At 52.0% G+C, this 19439-nt stretch overlaps 1 protein-coding gene across 8 annotated transcripts in view; it reads left to right on the top strand.

Moving 5' to 3' along the window:
* SEMA3F (semaphorin 3F) overlaps positions 1-19439 on the top strand; it is a 95863-nt gene that overhangs the window by 62648 nt on the left and 13776 nt on the right. For 6 of the 8 annotated variants that reach the window (XM_073562567.1, XM_073562570.1, XM_073562565.1 and 3 more), the window contains exons 3-14: positions 9074-9234; positions 9941-10003; positions 10589-10708; positions 12297-12380; positions 13454-13547; positions 14403-14522; positions 14619-14758; positions 15027-15141; positions 15231-15300; positions 15381-15525; positions 15618-15840; positions 16120-16208. In XM_073562567.1, the coding sequence (XP_073418668.1) occupies positions 9074-9234; positions 9941-10003; positions 10589-10708; positions 12297-12380; positions 13454-13547; positions 14403-14522; positions 14619-14758; positions 15027-15141; positions 15231-15300; positions 15381-15525; positions 15618-15840; positions 16120-16208 (1424 nt within the window). The remainder of the gene's footprint in view (positions 1-9073; positions 9235-9940; positions 10004-10588; positions 10709-12296; positions 12381-13453; positions 13548-14402; positions 14523-14618; positions 14759-15026; positions 15142-15230; positions 15301-15380; positions 15526-15617; positions 15841-16119; positions 16209-19439) is intronic. The other 2 variants (XM_073562572.1, XM_073562571.1) reach the window with 1 other exon arrangement.

The following is a 19439-nucleotide window of genomic DNA, read 5'->3' as shown; positions in this document are numbered from 1 at the left end:
TACATGGGTCACACTGACCCTTATATATACCAGGCCAAGGGACCAGAGATTAGGAGAAGCGTCAGGTGCACGGACCCCCGTAATGCCCTGAAGTGATCAGTCCGTATACATGTGCGGAGAGCCAGCGCTGCCATGTCTATGAATCCAGCCTGATAGAGTGGAGCCGTCTGCAGCCTTGAGTGCTCAACCTGCGCACTTGGGTCCAGTAGTGCTCCGCTAGACTAATAGTGCTTCTCAGAGTATATGTGGGGGCTCTAGTGCTTGGCAGGCCTGAATTATGGTGGGAGCTCTAGTGCTTGGCAGGCCTTGTGACATGATGCTCTAGGGCTTGGAGGACTCTCAGGTGGGTGGAGAGGCCTGTAGTACTTGGTGGGTGTATTGGATGATTATTGTTCTGTGTGCACGTATACATGGGGGGGGGACACATTGTCAGGTCGTACACATTGAGGGGGGGACACACACATAATATGAGCCGTACACATAATAATAATACATTTTATTTCTATAGCGCTGACATATTCCGCAGCACTTTACATTTCAGAGGGGACTTGTACAGACAATAGAGATTACAGCATAACAATAATCACATAGATCATAACAGATACCAAGAGGAATGAGGGCCCTGCTCGCAAGCTTACAGTCTATGAGGAAAGAGGGAGACACGAAAGGTGGGTGGTAACAGTTGCCCTGATTGTATGGACCAGCCATAATGTTAAGTGTGTAACAGTACAGACACAGAGGGCTAATAGATGCATAAAGCATGTGGGAACATGATGCGGGGAACCTGGTTATGGTAAAACTTTTGGCTGTGCCACACAGGGATAGATTAGGTTAATGTGTTGAGGCGATAGGCCAGTCTGAATAAATGTGTTTTCAGGGCACGCTTAAAATTGTGGGGATTGGGGACTAATCGTATTGACCTGGGAAGTGCATTCCAAAGAATTGGCGCAGCACGTGTATAGTCTTGGAGATGGGAGTGGGAGGTTCTGATTGAGGATGCTAACCTCAGGTCATCAGCAGAACGGAGGGCGCGGGTAGGGTGGTATACTGAAACAAGGGAGGAGATGTAGGGTGGTGCTGAGCCATGGAGAGCTTTGTGGGTGAGGGTAATGAGTTTATACTGAATTCTGGAGTGGATGGGTAGCCAGTGTAATGACTGGCACAAGGTAGAGGCATCGCTATATAACGACTGGCGAGGAATATGAGCCTGGTGGGTGTATTGAATGATTATTGTTCTGTGTGCACGTACACATGGAGGGGGGACACATTGTTAGGCCGTACACGTGGAGGGGGGGACACAATTTTGAGCCGTACACATGGAGGGGGACACATTATTGGGCTGTACATACACATGGAGGGGGACACGTTTTGGAGCTTGGCTGCAGTGAGCACTTTCTGGGCAGGAGGCGGCACCTGCGGTCTGTGATGGCGCCAAGTTCTTGTGCAGCAGTTGCTCATCTTCCTCCCAGGCCTGGAATTTCTTTTCTGCTTCCTAATTAGTGGCGGACGGTCTGAGCTTTGTAATTACAACTGGGGGTCAGCGGCCAGAAATTTCCTCAAAGAGCCGCCGCTGCACACAGGACGTGTCTCCTGACGTCCTCACACTAATTAATGTCATTTCACCAATGTGGGGACTTCAGTGGCGCGGTCATCGGCAAATGTGCTGCAAAAGGACAGGGCCGCCAGCTGTTACAGGAGAGATGCGTCGTCACCTGTGCAGGCATCCATCCCTGGGGTGGTTGGTAGTCACCCATCCAACAGTGCCGTTGTGGTTGGCCGTCAGAGGTTACTCATCCCTCCCCCCGATGCCGGGGCGGTCGGGGGCACCCATCCCTCGGGGCGGTCACTCATCTCCTGGTGCCGTGGTGGTCGGGGGCACCCTTCCCCGGAGCAGTCAGCGGTCACCCATCACCCGATACAATGGCAATCGTCAGACCACCCATTCCCCGGTGCGGGGACAGTCGGGGGACACCCATCCCCCGGTGCCGGAACGGTCGTCGGGCACCCATTCTTGGTGCTGTGGGACACCACAACAATGCTGAGATTGTTTGCTCCGCACCAGCGGATAGGGCCCATCCAGCCTCCGCCTCATGGCCGCTGTAGAAGAGATGGGGCCGATATCATTTTCTCTTTCTCTAAACCTTTCTCCATTTTCAGGAGAGCAGCGGCATTCTCAGGTTTGGTGACTCCGGCACAGGCTTGATCCTCCATTAGCGCCCGTATACTGTGTGCAGTACGTGATGTATTAAGTGCGCACATGGCATAATGTGAATGGGACCACTGACGAGATGCTACTCGCTGCCTTATGGAGAGCCCGGTGTGGCCAGTGTTTGACTGTACATGTTGGGGCAGCCATCAGATATTTGTCCGTTTTCTTGCGCTTTTTTGTTCATTACTCCATTATATGTATCAGATCAGGGACAACAATGGCGCTCGTCTTTCCTCCCCTCTGTGCTGCTTTTTCCGCTCCCTCGCACGTCCCGCAGTCGTCCTAGCAGCGCACGTTTCTCCATCTTCTGGTATCGTGGTGGTTTTGCCGTCTTTGTATCTCGGACGTCTCCCCCGTACTTCCTTCGGTTTTAGACTCTTGTCTCCTCCTGGAATTTGACCTGCTTTGTAGCCATTAACCCATAGTCTGGTCCCAGCCAGGCCGCTATCAGTTATGCAGGGGTTAATAACCTCTGGTTCGTTTCTGGAGACCTTATCGTCTCTACTCCCAAAATGCCTGAAATTCTGGAAGTGTTTCTTTAACTCCAGGGGTGAAATGAGGAATAATATGAGACTGGAGGCGAGACTGTGAGAAGTCCATGCTGCCGGAGGGGGGCTCCTATATGCGGTCATGTCACCACGCTGGACATGGCGCCTCATCTGTAAGGGTTATTTTGTCCCGTGTGTAGGATTACAGCTCTGGAGGTTCTGCCCAGCATTATCCTGTGACATTACGTTCACACTGTATCCTCTATTCCATGTAGCATGGACCGGCATCCTGGTAGTTTTTCTGGTGATGGCTCAGACTGCGGCGAGGCTTATTTCTCATACCAGGGAACCTATCTGCACTTCAAAAATCCTGGAAAAGAACTTGTGGCGCGCCGACACATTTACTGTTCTGCAGCGATCCTTCCCTGGAAATGGCACAATTACCAAACACCACAGTTCCGAGGAGCTGCATGGGTCTGTGACATGTAGGGCACTCTGATGTAAAGACACCACCCAGGATGCAAATCACTTAGCAAGCGATGTGCAGGCACTGAACAAGTAAGCAATGCGGTGAGAGTTCAACTCTAAAGCTGATCCAGGAGGTCTTCCAAGTTCCCTTATTTAAAGGCAGCATAAAATAGAAAAGACGCCGAGCTCCGTGATCTATTTCATGATCTCTATGCATTCAAGTTAAAAAATCGGTGTAAACACTTCTAAGAGAGAGCCTGTGAGTCCTGCATCTCCGCCCTGTTATTGAGTGAGCATGGGTGTACTGCATCTCTGCCCTCTTATGGAGCGAGCATGCGTGTCCTGCATCTCTGCCCTCTTATAGAGCGAGCCTGTGAGTCCTGCATCTCCGCCCTGTTATTGAGCGAGCATGCGTGTACTGCATCTCTGCCCTCTTATGGAGCGAGCATGCGTGTCCTGCATCTCCGCCCTCTTATAGAGCGAGCCTGTGAGTCCTGCATCTCCGCCCTGTTATTGAGCGAGCATGCGTGTACTGCATCTCTGCCCTCTTATGGAACGAGCATGCGTGTCCTGCATCTCCGCCCTCTTATAGAGCGAGCCTGTGAGTCCTGCATCTCCGCCCTGTTATTGAGCGAGCATGCGTGTACTGCATCTCCGCCCTCTTATAGAGCGAGCATGTGTGTCCTGCATCTCTGCCCTCTTATAGAGCGAGCCTGTGAGTCCTGCATCTCCGCCCTGTTATTGAGCGAGCATGCGTGTACTGCATCTCTGCCCTCTTATGGAGCGAGCATGCGTGTCCTGCATCTCCGCCCTCTTATAGAGCGAGCATGTGTGTCCTGCATCTCTGCCCTCTTATACAGCGAGCCTGTGAGTCCTGCATCTCCGCCTTGTTATTGAGCGAGCATGCGTGTACTGCATCTCCTCCCTCTTATAGAGCGAGCATGTGTGTCCTGCATCTCTGCCCTCTTATAGAGCGAGCCTGTGAGTCCTGCATCTCCACCCTGTTATAGAGCGAGCATGTGAGTCCTATAGAGAGAGCCTGTGAGTCTTGCTTCCCCCTCCAATAGAGAGAGCCTGTGAGGCCATCCCCTTCCCCGTTTTAGAGAGAGCCTGTAAGTCCTTCACCCCCCATCCACTTTTAGGAAGAGCCTGAGTGTCCTGTTCTGCGGCACTCTTACTGATTTGCTTTCATATACTGTCCTGTCCAGAATAGGAAACATAGAAATCAGTGGAGGCCTCTGCTACCACTGTTCTCTATCGACTTGTATGGGAGAAGATGGTGGCCATGCTGTGTGATCTCTGTATAGGTGATTGTGCATGGAGGAGGTAAGCTGTGACCATGCATTGTCTGTATGTCGGTGTCCTCCTGCCTGTGATGATGATGAGATTGAGGTTGTGAGGATGTGCTCGTTTCTGGCTCTTGTGTAACTGTCCTGTGTATCGTATCTGTCAGCTCCCCTGCATAGTGTGGCTGTTTGTGTGCAGTGAGCGTCCTGCGCCTTGCATGTCTGATCCTTCCTGTGCTCCGCTACATACGTGATCTGTTGTCAATCATCAGCTATTGCTACTGCACCCGGGATGTAACTCTGCGTCCACATCAAAGCAGACATGAAAGCTTCGCAGTGGGCGGATGCCCCTCATCTGCTCCATCTTTACCAACTATTGTTTCTCGTCAACAGCAAAATGATCCCAGATCCACGGAGCCGGACTTCTTGCGCCCTGATTGTGAAATCCTTTATGTAAACCAGCTCCACATACTGGAAAATAAGACGTGTACTGGGAGTGCACATAGCAGCCATCACTGGAAAACAGAGACTGTCATGATGGGGCCATGTACTGCGTACATTGATGGGGCCGAGCGCAGGCCCGTGTACTGCGTACAATGATGGGGCCGAGCGCGGTCCCATGTACTGTGTGCAATGATGGGGCCGAGCACAGGCCGTGTACTGTGTCGCGATGGGGCCGAGTGCGGGCCGTGTGCTGCATATAATGATGGGGCCGAGCGAGGGCAGTGTGCTGCATGTCGCCATGTACTGCGTGCAATGATGGGGCCGAGCTGCGGGCCGTGTACTGCGTGCAATGATGGGGCCGAGCGCAGGCCCGTGTACTGCGTACAATGATGGGGCCGAGTGCGGTCCCATGTACTGTGTGCAATGATGGGGCCGAGCACCGGCCGTGTACTGTGTCGCGATGGGGCCGAGTGCGGGCCGTGTGCTGCATATAATGATGGGGCCGAGCGAGGGCAGTGTGCTGCATGTCGCCATGTACTGCGTGCAATGATGGGGCCGAGCTGCGGGCCGTGTACTGCGTGCAATGATGGGGCCGAGTGCAGGCCGTGTGCTGCGTGCAATGATGGGGCCGAGCGCGGGCCGTGTGCTGCGTGCAATGATGGGGCCGAGTGCAGGCCGTGTGCTGCGTGCAATGATGGGGCCGAGCGCGTGCCGTGTACTGCGTACAATGATGGGGCCAAGCGCGGGCCGTGTGCTGCGTGCAATGATGGGGCCGAGTGCAGGCCGTGTGCTGCGTACAATGATGGGGCTGAGCGTGGGCCCGTGTACTGCGTACAATGATGGGGCCGAGCGCGGGCCGTGTACTGCGTGCAATGATGGGGCCGAGCGCGTGCCGTGTACTGCGTACAATGATGGGGCCGAGCGTGGGCCCGTGTACTGCGTACAATGATGGGGCCGAGCGCGGGCCGTGTACTGCGTGCAATGATGAGGCCGAGCGCCGGCTGTGTACTGCTTATAATGATAGGGCCGAGCGCCGCCCATGTACTGCGTATAATGATGGGGCCGAGCACCGGCCGTGTACTGTGTCGCGATGGGGCCGCGTGCGGGCCGTGTGCTGCATATAATGATGTGGCCGAGCGAGGGCAGTGTGCTGCGTGTCGCAATAGGGCTGAGCATGGTCCGTGTACTGCCTGCAGTGATGGGGCCGTGTGCTGCGTGCAATGATGGGGCCGAGCGCTGACCGTGTGCTTCATGCAATGATGAGGCCGAGCACGGACCATGTACTGCATGCAATGATGGGGCCGAGCGCCGGCCGTGTACTGCGTATAATGATGGGGCCGAGCGCCGGCCGTGTACTGTGTATAATGATGGGGCCGAGCGCCGGCCGTGTACTGTGTATAATGATGGGGCTGAGCGCCGGCCGTGTACTGTGTATAATGATGGGGCTGAGCGCCGGCTGTGTACTGTGTATAATGATGGGGCCGAGCGCCGGCTGTGTACTGTGTATAATGATGGGGCTGAGCGCCGGCTGTGTACTGTGTATAATGATGGGGCTGAGCGCCGGCTGTGTACTGTGTATAATGATGGGGCTGAGCGCCGGCTGTGTACTGTGTATAATGATGGGGCTGAGCGCCGGCCGTGTACTGTGTATAATGATGGGGCCGAGCGCCGGCTGTGTACTGCATGTCATGATGGGGCCGAGCACACACTGCACATCCCGTCACTGAGCCGAGCGTTACAAGCCCTGGCTGATCTATCCCGCGTGTTACACCCCAGTGTGAGCGCGCTCCACCGCCAAGCACCACCTGTAATGTAACGCTACACTGTAAAATAATTAGACCATAAGTCCGGGTTTGGCGGTATCATTGCCGCCATGTTTGCATGACATCACCCAACACAGCTGTCGTGGGCTTTCGGCCCCTTCACACATCTAATGAAGATGTTTGGGATGTCTCGCGTCCCCCAGAGACGACTGAGGTTACATTTACCAGTGGGGTTCTGCAGCCGATCCTGGAGGCGAGAAGCTCCACAATTCCCCTATATCCTTCATATAAAGGTCTCATCAGTGAAGGGTTCATGGGCTGCTGGGGTCTGGACAGATCAGCATCTATAATACACACGTCTGTTTATCTGAGCGGCTCTAATACTGGTGGTGCTCAGCGATCATGGAACTACATCTCCCAGAATTCTGAAAATACATAGACCTCTGAGACCGACACCTAGAAATCCTTAGTTACTGGTCCTGATCAGCGATGAGCGAGTATACTTGTTGCTCGGGTGTTCTCCAAGTATTCTGGCGTGCTTGGAGATTTAGTTTGTGTTGACGCAGCTGCATGATTTGTGGCTGCTAGACAGGCTGAATACATGTGGGGATTCCCTAACAAACAGGCATTCCACACATGTATTCAAGCTGTCTAGCAGCCGCAAATCATGCAGCTGCGTCAACACAAACTAAATCTCCAAGCACGCCAGAATACTCGGAGAACACCCGAGCAACAAGTATACTCGCTTCATCACTAGTCCAGATGCATCTAATTTAGGAATCACTGTACGATACGATACGTTTTTTGCAAAAAATGTATGCCAAGCTGCTTCACCACGTCACGGTAACCCTTCATGAAGCAGTCCCTATCTAATGTATTTAAAACCTGAACATGTGAACAATGTCTCAATGAACAGGATACAGACAGGCGCCTCCTAGTATATGGGCTTGTGGTGTAAGACAGCAGTCATTGTGTACATACATTACATTACTGATCCTGAGTTACATCCTGTATTATACTCCAGAGCTGCACTCACTATTCTGCTGGTGCAGTCACTGTGTACATACATTACTGATCCTGAGTTACCTCCTGTATTATACTGCAGAGCTGCACTCACTATTCTGCTGGTGCAGTCACTGTGTACATACATTACATTACTGATCCTGATTTACATCCTGTATTATACTCCAGAGCTGCACTCACTATTCTGCTGGTGCAGTCACTGTGTACATACATTACATTACTGATCCTGAGTTACATCCTGTATTATACTCCAGAGCTGCACTCACTATTCTGCTGGTGCAGTCACTGTGTACATACATTACTGATCCTGAGTTACAGCCTGTATTATACTCCAGAGCTGCACTCACTATTTTGCTGGTGCAGTCACTGTGTACATACATTACATTACTGATCCTGAGTTACATCCTGTATTATACTCCAGAGCTGCACTCACTATTCTGCTGGTGCAATCACTGTGTACATACATTACTGATCCTGAGTTACATCCTGTATTATACTCCAGAGCTGCACTCACTATTCTGCTGGTGCAGTCACTGTGTACATACATTACATTACTGATCCTAAGTTACATCCTGTATTATACCCCAGAGCTGCACTCACTATTCTGCTGTTGCAGTCACTGTGTACATACATTACATTACTGATCCTGAGTTACATCCTGTATTATACTCCAGAGCTGCACTCACTATTCTGCTGGTGCAGTCACTGTGTACATACATCACATTACTGATCCTGAGTTACATACTGTATTATACCCCAGAGCTGCACTCACTGTTCTGCTGGTGCAATCACTGTGTACATACATTACTGATCCTGAGTTACATCCTGTATTATACTCCAGAGCTGCGCTCACTATTCTGCTGGTGCAGTCGCTGTGATAAGTAGTGTATGTACCCTGTGACTGCACTGTATATAGAGGCTGATTCTAGATGCGTCCTGTAATGTGGGTATGGTTTTCGGGTCGTTGTCTCCTTGTGATGTCTGAGGTTTGGCTGCTGTTCTGTGACTTATTAGTAATGCTCTTCAGTCCGGTAGCTGATGTCATTAGTCGTGTCCCGGCCTCGGGGTCGCTCTTTAGGGCTTTAAACTTAATTAACCCATAAGCCTCTGGTGCACCTGTAGACGGCTCGCGTCAGTCTCGTTTAACCCTGTGCTGTCTCTTGTATCATCCGTGATCCCGATGTCTTGACATATCGGGAGGTTTCATTGTGTCGTCATTCAGGAAGCTGCTTTCTTTCCTCGGACGTTGTCTGCTCTTTGGATTAAGTATTTTCTGTCTCCTGTATCATGATGCAGCTCCTGGCACAACGTGCTGAGATTTGTAGTTCTCCCACAGCCCAGGAGAACTATGCTGGTGTTTGTGTCTTTAATAATTGCTGTATCTCCTTGCAGAACTGAAGGCCTCCAGCACCGCACATTTCCTGCACTTCCTGCTGAACACCACGGACTATCGGATTCTGCTGAAGGATGAAGATCACGACCGGATGTACGTGGGCAGCAAGGATTACATCCTGTCCCTGGACCTGCAGGACATCAACCGGGAGCCTCTCATAGTAAGAGCACGCGGGTGATGGCGGCTGTGCCATATAGTGACCACATCATGAGGGTCCTCGGTATGAATCCCACCCAGGAGCAACAGCTGCCGGATGTCAGTTGCTTACACTGTAGTTACCACTTTATAAGACCATTTTGCTCCTTGCGGACCCTTTTATAAGGGCAGATAATCATCCATAACTCCAATCCCCAATACAGCTTGTCTATGGACACTCGTTTCCTGTGTGATATTTGCTGCAGGGCATGTGAGACTACGGAAGGTGGCTGGTAACATCTCTCCTGATGTCTCATGACTGCGCTTTAAAATGTTACTGCTTGTCTGGTACTCGGCACACACCTACAACATCCAGTAATGAGCGATAAGCTCCTCTCACCCGGGTGCAGGCTCCTGTACGCAGCAGATGATCGCACAGCACTGCAGCGTAAGGACTGTCAGTAATGAAGCGCTCCGGGGTCCTGCACGTGCTGCGCTCCGGGGTCCTGTACTGCTCCGGGGTCCTGAACATGCAGCACAATCCCAGTGAGAACAGGACAGCCGCAGGCGCCGACATTCCTAATGTATAGAGAGGCGCGTGCACCGTATATTATCCAGGACAGAGGCGACATACAAAATACCCTGTTTGGATTAAGGGGGTGGGGGTCATGTTGTGTGTGTTCTCACATTTTTACAGCAGTTTCGCCATTAATCCGCTTTATTCTCTGCAGATTCACTGGCCAGCAAAGCAACAGCGAATCGATGAATGTGTCTTATCCGGTAAAGATATCAATGTGAGTATGACCAGAGGACGTCAATGAGCTGTCAGCTCTTAGGGCAAGTACAACCTACAGCATAAAGGGATTGTCCAGGGTCAGCCGGTCATTGCTAGCCTGCAGGATAGGGGAGGACTTGCCGATCAGTGGGTGTCCCATTAATCGATCGCCCGATCGTGCTGCATTCATTCTCTATGGGCCAGGAAAGCGCTTGGCTGCCACACAGACCATGAATGGCTTGGCGGTCGAGCGTGTGCTGCCGCTCCATCATTGCAGGGATAAAGGTGCCTTTTCTGCCGATTGGTGCCAAAGTCAGTGGTCAGACCCCCAATGATCATCAAGTGATGACCCCTGTAAAGCTGCTCTCCTCAGTGGCTGTAAGTCCCGGAGCAGCGCTTGTCTAGGCTGTTATACAGGTGATTACTTATGTCTGCGCCCCGGCTGCTGCTGCTGTGCAATATCCAGTGAGGAGGAGGGCAGGTTGCTCGGATTTCATGTCATTAACTCTGTGTTCTGTATTTTCCCTCTTCTCCCTTCTGATCTCGTGGATTTCCATCGCTTTGCCTTTCTCTTCTCTCTATTCCAACCTTTTGTTATTCACAGGGAGAATGCGGTAATTTTATTCGTCTCATCCAACCCTGGAACAGGACGCACTTGTACGCGTGCGGGACAGGAGCGTATAATCCTGTGTGCACATACATCAACCGTGGACGCAAAGCTCAGGTACTGAGAGCAATGATCTGCAACGCGGAGGAGGTGCGGTAGTGTGCAAGCAGCCAAGTAATGTGTAATGACAGGGGGATACGACCTGCAATGCTCTGCATTTCTGTATGCAGTGTGAGGGGCGATGCTCTGCAGGCTGCGTTCCCCTTACTGCTCTTGCTGGGAGACATAAAAATCAGGAACCCTGCTCCACTGCAGAGCGTTACATTACAGGTGATAGTGCTGGGGTGAACGCGAGCTTCCATGGGCGTAGAGAAGGCAAAACGGCCCAGCAAGTTACTAGCCACCAGTCATATACGTGAGCCGCTCTGCTCACCGGTGCCACCAGGACGTGTTCTCCATCAGGCTCGGTGCAGTTATTACAGTCCGGGCAGGGTGTTATCCACATAACCATCCTCAATCATTCATGTACACGATGGGGGTGGCAGTGATGGAGGCTGCTGTGCACACAGCGAGTCCTGGAGGAGTGCAAGTAATAATGAGGAGTCAACTGTATGTAGAAGTGCATGAAGCCGCTGTGGTCAGAGTGATATCGGCCCGTCCTCTGGTCACCCGATATGATGGCTCCTCTGTATGGCAGCCGCGGGTTCAAGTGGTCATTTGTCACATTCAGAAGCCACTGAAGCAAAAATGACATTTCTTGGGAGTGATGGAGCGGCGAGCTTCAGGGCCCTTCTCCTTTGTACTGAGAAAATGATGCCTGCAAAATAGTAAGTGAGCAGGAGACGTGCTCTGCACATGCCCTGTGCCATGTATAATAATAATAATAATAATATACACTACACATTCAGGACAGTATAGGAAACTATACCAGGAGGTCACCTCCGCAATGAAAGGGGCGAGGACACAATGGAAGTCGCCCAAACCAAAACCCGGGCTCTGCTGGAGATGATGGGCGTAGAGAACAACCTCCTCCCATCATCCGCTCTTCTCATGGATCCTTTGTGAAGAGACCTTGAAAATGTCTTGGGTGCAGTTTTCCTTAACCTACCATGGTGACGCTCTGCCGGTACATACAGCTGGTGTATGTGGTGAAGGTGCAGAACCGTGTAGGTTGGGGTAACTCTTATATCTCCTGGTACATTAGTATACAGCTGTATATAGGGGCGTCAGGTGATCGGAGTAATCTAATTACACATGATATGAGACGTGGGGGATTTGCTAGGGTGCTCGTGGCGTCAGTGTGTCAGCACTGTTCCCCTGGAGGTGAGTGACGGTCATCACTGATTTTGGATGTGATTTTTCTGTTCTGTGTTGTCCATGATCCATCACGTGACTGAGTCTCCAGTGTCCATGTGCTCTAACATTTCATACATGCCACCTGCATGCCAGTAACACGTGTGTGCCGCAGCGTAGCCGTGCATGCATTCCTCCTTGCGCCCTGTCCCATGTCTCCGTGTGCTCCACGTCTTCTGTCTGCAGAGTTGCATCCAGAACTAACAGTAGGTCTAGGGGTGGCCTCCATCTGTGTCCTGTGTGTTCACCATCCGTGTCGTGTCTCGCAACCCGTCCTGGCGGTGTCCCCCGTTCTGCCTTTCACCTGAGCCGCCTTCAGCTCTAACTCTTATTGCCCTGCTCCTCTCTTCAGGCCTCAGATCACACAGCGCCCCCAGGAGGAAGAGGGAGCAGAGCAGCAGATTATCCACCCAGCCCAGCACCAGCAGAGCACAAGGTGGGGCCAGTCCCAGGGGCCGCAGAGCCCCCTCCCCATCCTGATACTGGGGCCGTGACATCTACAGCCCTTGTTACTGTGTGACATAAGACAATTGTATGTTTCTCCTCACAGGTTAGTGTTGTGCAGACACCGGCCCCCTCAGCCGAAGTCCATGACACCCCCACACAGGAGAAGCGCCTCATTCTGTGATGGGAGACCCCAGATCCCCTACACTAATGAGCGGCCCACACACGAGACATTGCATGGTCGTGTGTACGGGGTCTCTGCTAACATGAGGCGGGATTTGTGACTTCCGGGCCCCGGTATCTCCTGCCGTGTTGTGCCTGGCGAGGATTGTCGCATGACATTAAAGATCATGGCTCCTCGTACATCATGGCCGCTCTTAACACACTCATTGTCCGATGCACAGTTATGTAGAGCATGTCTTGTGCGTCGCTCCAGACACGTCTGCGCTTCTCAAGAGGGGTTGTGGTCCCGCCATAGTCTGCAGTCCAGGACCCCTGATATCGAGAGTGCCAGGGCCCAGTCTGATCAGCAATGAGTAGTTTCTGTAACTTGCCCACCATTTCTAAGATCTCTGCTTGTTGTCAGGCCCTGGGAACACCCTAGAGGCTTGAGAACAGTTGTGAGGTAGTCCTGTCACACTGCTGAGGGTTTGTTACAGTATGTCATGGCTGGTAAGTACTATGGGCCTGCAGTCCAGCCCAGCAGAGAGAAGCCAGGGACTGTTTCCATTCACCAGCAGCAAGCAGAGATTTTGTAAATGGTGAGGCCGCCATGCTGAGGCCACCATGCTGAGGCTGTGCACGTGGTGTGGAGGATGCAGCCTTCAGGCCTCTCATCGCTGTGTGTGCTGGAGGAGCTTGTCCACCGTCCCATTGTCCTAACTCCAGTACTCCGCCTCCATATTGTGTCCGCTCCACCTCCTCCGAGGAGCTTTCTTTGTCTTCATGGGTCAGGCATCCCCTGTACTATGGTCCCAGTACTAGTGGTGTACGCTGCCGATTATCCGAGTGTGCCGCCGACTGCGGGGGTCTCGTTCTCACCTCCTGCCTCTTCTCCCTTTTCAGGATTATGTTTTCTACCTGGACCCGGACCGCGTGGAGTCGGGGAAAGGAAAATGCGCTTATGACCCCAAACTGGACAGCGTGTCTGCCCTCATCAGTAAGTGAAGCCCCCGTGTGTGACCAGTCCAGTACACCCTGACACAGTCGTCCCCTCAGGCGCCATGAGCTCGAGATTAAAATACAGACAGTATTTGTGAGCAGCTGCTGGGTCCAGAGATCAGGTCCATCTGGGGTGAATAAGAAAAGACTGCCAGATCTCCTTCCCGCTAATCCGTTTGCCCCCCCGAGAAGCAGCGCCATGTGACCCCCTCCAATCGGCCTCCACCTGAGGGACTTTCCTTGCAATCTGAGGTCGAGACTTTCTTAATTAATCAGGAGCAGCTGCTGGGCTGGAAGCCAACGAGATAAACGTCGCTCCGTGTCCACATGTGTGCACCACTGATCCGGCCGCACAGTCGCTCCGCGTCCACATCTCTGTGCACCGCCGCTCTGGCCGCACAGTCGCTCCGCGTCCACATCTGTGTGCACCGCTGCTCCGGCCGCACAGTCGCTCCGCGTCCACATCTGTGTGCACCGCTGTTCCGGCCACACAGCCGCTCCGCGTCCACATCTCTGTGCACCGCCGCTCTGGCCGCACAGTCGCTCCTCGTCCACATCTGTGTGCACCGCTGCTCCGGCCGCACAGTCGCTCCGCGTCCACATCTGTGTGCACCGCTGCTCCGGCCGCACTGCCGCTCCGCGTCAACATCTCTGTGCACCGCCGCTGTGGCCGCATAGTCGCTCCGCGTCCACATCTGTGTGCACCGCCGCTCCGGCTGCACAGTCGCTCCAAATCCACATCTCTGTGCACCGCCGCTCTGGCTGCACAGTCGCTCCACTCCGACCCCCTCGAATGGCGTCACAGGTGTTTTCTCTAAGTTCTATCTTCACCCGCTTGTTTTGATTTTTACAGACGAGGAGCTCTACTCTGGGGTCTACATAGATTTCATGGGCACCGATGCTGCCATTTTCAGAGCGATGGGCAAACAAGCTGCCATGAGGACGGACCAGTACAATTCCCGTTGGTTGAATGGTAAGACTCCAGTCATACACTGTGCAGCGTGAGCGGATGATGGGTAGATGATCCTTCTTCATCTCTACACTCGGATAATGGCCGCTCTCTCCGCAGACCCTGCGTTCGTCCACGTACAGCTGATTCCCGACAGCTTGGAGCGAAATGACGATAAACTTTATTTCTTCTTCCGGGAAAAGTCCACAGATTCCCCCCACAGCCCGACAATATACTCCCGCATCGGAAGGGTCTGCCTGGTAAGACGCGTTGTAATCGTACCCACTGTGAACCTCGCATGGTCACCAGCCGCACACCACAGTTGAGCGGACCCTTGATGCCGCGACTTGTCAGGGGTATGAGACTGACATCTAGGATCTGTGGGTCGTAGATGACTGGATACATTGTAGCAAACCCTGTGCTGTGACCAGAACAGGTTCTCAGCCTCTAGATATAAAATGTTTCCATTCACTGCTAGCAAGCAGAGGAGCTAATGTACTGACCTCTTGTGCCATGTGCTTGTCCTAGAACGATGATGGAGGTCACTGCTGCCTGGTGAATAAATGGAGCACGTTCCTGAAAGCGCGGCTCATATGCTCTGTGCCGGGGGCAGACGGGATCGAGACTCATTTTGATGAATTGCGTATGTATCTGGATTGGGGGTCGATACTGCGTCTCACCTGGGCACACTGCAGGATCAGGAAATCATTAGTATATCATGTGTTCTTATAGAGGACGTCTTCATTCAGCAGACGCAGGATAATAAGAACCCCGTTATCTACGCCGTCTTCTCCGCCTCCGGGTAAGTCTCACATCTCATCCCTGATGATGGTGCAGTGTCGGTCCATCACTACCACTATCATCTCCCTCCTTCTTGTGTAGCTCCGTGTTTAAAGGATCGGCCGTGTGCGTCTACTCCATGGCCGACATACGCATGGTCTTCAATGGACCATTTGCTCACAAGGAGGGACCCAACTACCAGTGGATGCCGTACACAGGAAAGATCCCGTATCCCCGCCCTGGAACGGTAAGAGCGCCCCCCCGTGGTCAGTGTGTGGGTATATAGGAATATATATAAATGGCACACAGATGTATAACGGCCACCTTGTGCTTGTGCAGTGTCCGGGAGGCACCTTCACGCCATCCATGAAGTCCACTAAGGATTACCCAGATGAAGTAATAAATTTCATGAGGACACACCCGGTCATGTACAACACCGTGTACCCTGTGCACCGCCAACCCCTGCTCGTCCGCACCAATGTCCACTACAGATTCACCAGCATCGCTGTGGACCAAGTGGACGCGTCTGATGGAAGATATGAGGTTCTCTTCTTGGGCACAGGTAATGAGCCATCAATTATGATGGAGTGCTGGGTAATATGAGGACAGGAATCAGCGGCAACTCCTGATTGTGTCCGGCTGATTATCCAGAATATTACAGGACAAACAACGTGGGCGAGAAGGAGCATCTCGCACACCGCGTGCCATCAATCACAAATTCTCCACACCACTTCATGAAATGTTAACGCGTTCTGCGCATCATAGAAGAACAATTAAACGGTCGTCATTCCACTTCTTGCTCCCATAATTCTTCCTGTGTTTTTTTTTTTTTTTTTCCCAGATCAGGGCACCGTGCAGAAAGTGATCGTCCTTCCAAAAGACGACTTGGAGACGGAGGAGCTGATCCTGGAGGAGGTGGAGGTGTTCAAGGTGGGATTTCAGGGGCTGCAAGTACAGATGTAGCAGAGCTGAATCTGTCATTGAGCTGTATTTCTGTGGATTCACACTGTATCACAGCCCAAGGGACGTATTTATCAGGAAACACTTTACAAGGGGTGGGTGACTGTGACGGGAGTATTCTCCAGAGCAAGGAGGGACAACAGGCCTGGGAACGATCCGACAGATTTATTGACCAGAAAACAGGAACAACACGAAGGTAATTTGCAGAGTCCCAAAATAAGTCCACAGGAAACTGATTCGGGGGCACCTCCCGACAGTCCTTGTGCCAGATCACAAAACCATAGTCCTTTAAGAGTCCCAGAAATCCACCACGATCACACAGAGGCCGAAACTTCCTCAGACAGCCTCGTCCTTCTCTTTTAGCAACCAACACAACATATGATCTTAAAACAAGAATGTATTGTCAGGGCTCCTGGGATCAGCCCATCTGAAGGGGGGTAGGGGTCACACCTACTATTCAATGGTTTGGTCAATCAGAAGATTCTAGAAATGTAAGGGCTCCACTGAGTCTACAGGGTGTGTATTGTAGGTTATCTTCTGCTTAGGAAATCAATAGCTAAAGTTCCACTAGCTGTTGACACAAGCCTAAATTAGATTATGGTCCAGGTACATCACAAGACATTGCAAAGTATTGGGGAAGGAGACATGGTTAATTTACAGCAAATGAACCAGAGAAAAGTTAAATTACATATTATACAAAATACAGGACAGGGCAAGACTACAAATCATGACAATCCCTTCCCCTCCCAATTTGTGTACGTACTAGGGACCTCTACAGGTCACTGGTTAAGTACACACAGGCATGGCTGACAGGACTCAGGGCTCCTCTTGCCTGGACAGTCCATCTGCATTTTGGTGTTGGCTGCCTCTTCTATACTGTATGGTAAAGTTATAGGGCTGCAGTGCCAGGCTCCATCGTAGTAAGCGTCCATTGTCCCCAGAGACTCTGTTCAGCCAGGTGAGGGGATTGTGATCAGTAACCACAGTGAATTCTCGTCCATACAGATACGGCCTTAGTTTCCTAAGGGCCCACACTACAGCCAGACATTCTTTTTCAACAGTTGCATAGGCCACTTCTCGGTCCAGCAGTTTCCGGCTGAGGTAGGCAATGGGGTGCTCGTCCCCAGCTGCATTCACCTGGCTGAGTACAGCTCCCAGTCCATAAGCAGAGGCGTCCGTCTGCACAATGAATCTCCTCTTGTAGTCTGGAGCAGCCAGAACAGGGTCACAGACCAGAGCGTCCTTCAGCTGGTTAAAAGCCTCATCACAGGCTGGAGTCCAGATCACCAGCCGGGGCATTGCTTTCTTGGTCAGGTCGGTAAGAGGCTTGGCCACAGTGCTGAAATGAGAAACAAATTTTCGGTAATAACTGGCAGTGCCCAAAAAAGCCATAACTTGTTTCTTAGTTTGGGGTATAGGCCAGTCTCTAATAGCCTGGATTTTGGCAGGTTCGGGACGGAGCTTCCCTCCTCCTACTCTATGCCCTAGGTACTGGACTTCACCCATCCCCAATTGGCATTTATCTGGTCGAATGGTTAGGCCTGCTGCAAGAATCAGGTCAAGAATAATGGCTACTTGGTTCAGATGTTCCTCCCACGTCTGGCTGAAGATGGCGATATCATCCAAGTAGGCACAAGCAAAGTCACCACATCCCCGGAGGATCTGGTCCACCATTCTCTGGAAGGTGGCCGGGGCATTCTTCATTCCAAAGGGCATATTTAGGAATTCATACAGACCAAAGGGGGTTATAAAAGCGGACCGTTCTCTCCCCTCCTCCGTCAGAGGGATTTGCCAGTATCCCTTACTGAGATCAAAGATAGTGACATATCGGGATCCAGCCAGTCGGTCTAGAAGTTCGTCAATACGAGGCATTGGGTAAGGATCACTGACGGTATGGTCGTTTAGTCGTCGATAGTCCACACAAAATCGAGTACTCCCATCCTTCTTGGGTACTAACACCACAAGAGAGGCCCAAGGGCTATGGGAGGCCTGGATTAACCCAAGCTGTAACATCTCCTCCAGTTCGTGCTGCATGGTGTTTCGAACTGATTCAGGTACCCGGTAAGGAGCCTGTTGTATGGGACGGATGCCCTGAGTGTCCACATGATGTTGGGTGACGGTGGTTCGACCTGGTTGGGATGAGAAAGCAGCACGTCTCTATTGAAGCACTCCCAACATCTGTTTTTTCTGTAAGGAATCCAGGTGATCTCCCAGAGGAACCTGTTCCACAGTGGATGGGGCTCTCGCTGCTTCCACGAGATCAGGTAGGGAGTCCTCATCCTCTTGACCGTCCTCTGAAGCTAGCCGACAGCTTGCTATCATTGGAAGGGTCCGGTCATGGTACTCCTTAATCATATTCACATGGACAGTCTTTTGTCTTAGCCCCTGATCATCTAAAGCAAGAAGGTAATTGGTGTCATTCAGTTTTCTGAGAACCCGGAAGGGACCCTCCCATGTTGTCTGCAGTTTATTCTGCCGATGGGGAACAATCATTAAGACCTGTTGTCCTTCTACAAACTCCCGGTAGCGTGCTTTACGGTCAGACCATGTCTTCTGTCTGGTTTGAGCCATCCGCACATGACTCTGGGCAAAACTAGCAAGTTGGGCCAGGGTTTCTCGCAGCTTTAGGACATAAGGGACAACAGGGGCCCCTGTATCTTCAACTTGCCCCTCCCAGTATTCCTTGAGCAGGGTTAAGGGTCCTCGGACCTTTCTTCCATAGAGTAGTTCAAAGGGGGAGAACCCAGTGGACTCCTGGGGAACTTCCCGATAGGCAAACAAGAGATGGGGTAGGTACTTCTCCCAGTTTGAATCTCTGTCAGTGAAGGCCCTCAGCATATTCTTCAGAGTGCCATTGAATCGTTCACAAAGTCCATTTGTTTGGGGATGATACGGGGTCGTGCGGATCGCTCGTACTCCACAGGTGCGCCACAGACACTGGACCAGCTCTGACATGAACTGGGAGCCTTGGTCCGACAAGATCTCACTGGGAAATCCTACTCTGGTGAAAATGGTAATCAGGGCCTCGGCCACCTTGGCTGCAGAAATACTTGACAAGGCCACCGCTTCTGGATATCGGGTGGCATAGTCCACAACAGTGAGGATGTACTGCTTTCTAGATTTACTTGGTTTAGCCAGAGGTCCAATGATATCAACAGCTACTCTTTGAAAGGGTTCTTCTATTATAGGGAGCGGTTGCAG

This window comes from Dendrobates tinctorius, unplaced genomic scaffold, assembly GCF_039654945.1.
Source record: "Dendrobates tinctorius isolate UK_male_01 unplaced genomic scaffold, ASM3965494v1 ptg000357l, whole genome shotgun sequence".
In the NCBI taxonomy this organism is placed as follows: domain Eukaryota; kingdom Metazoa; phylum Chordata; class Amphibia; order Anura; family Dendrobatidae; genus Dendrobates; species Dendrobates tinctorius.
The sequence above is the reverse complement of the archived record's forward strand: the minus strand, read 5'-3'. Positions and strand labels throughout refer to the sequence as shown.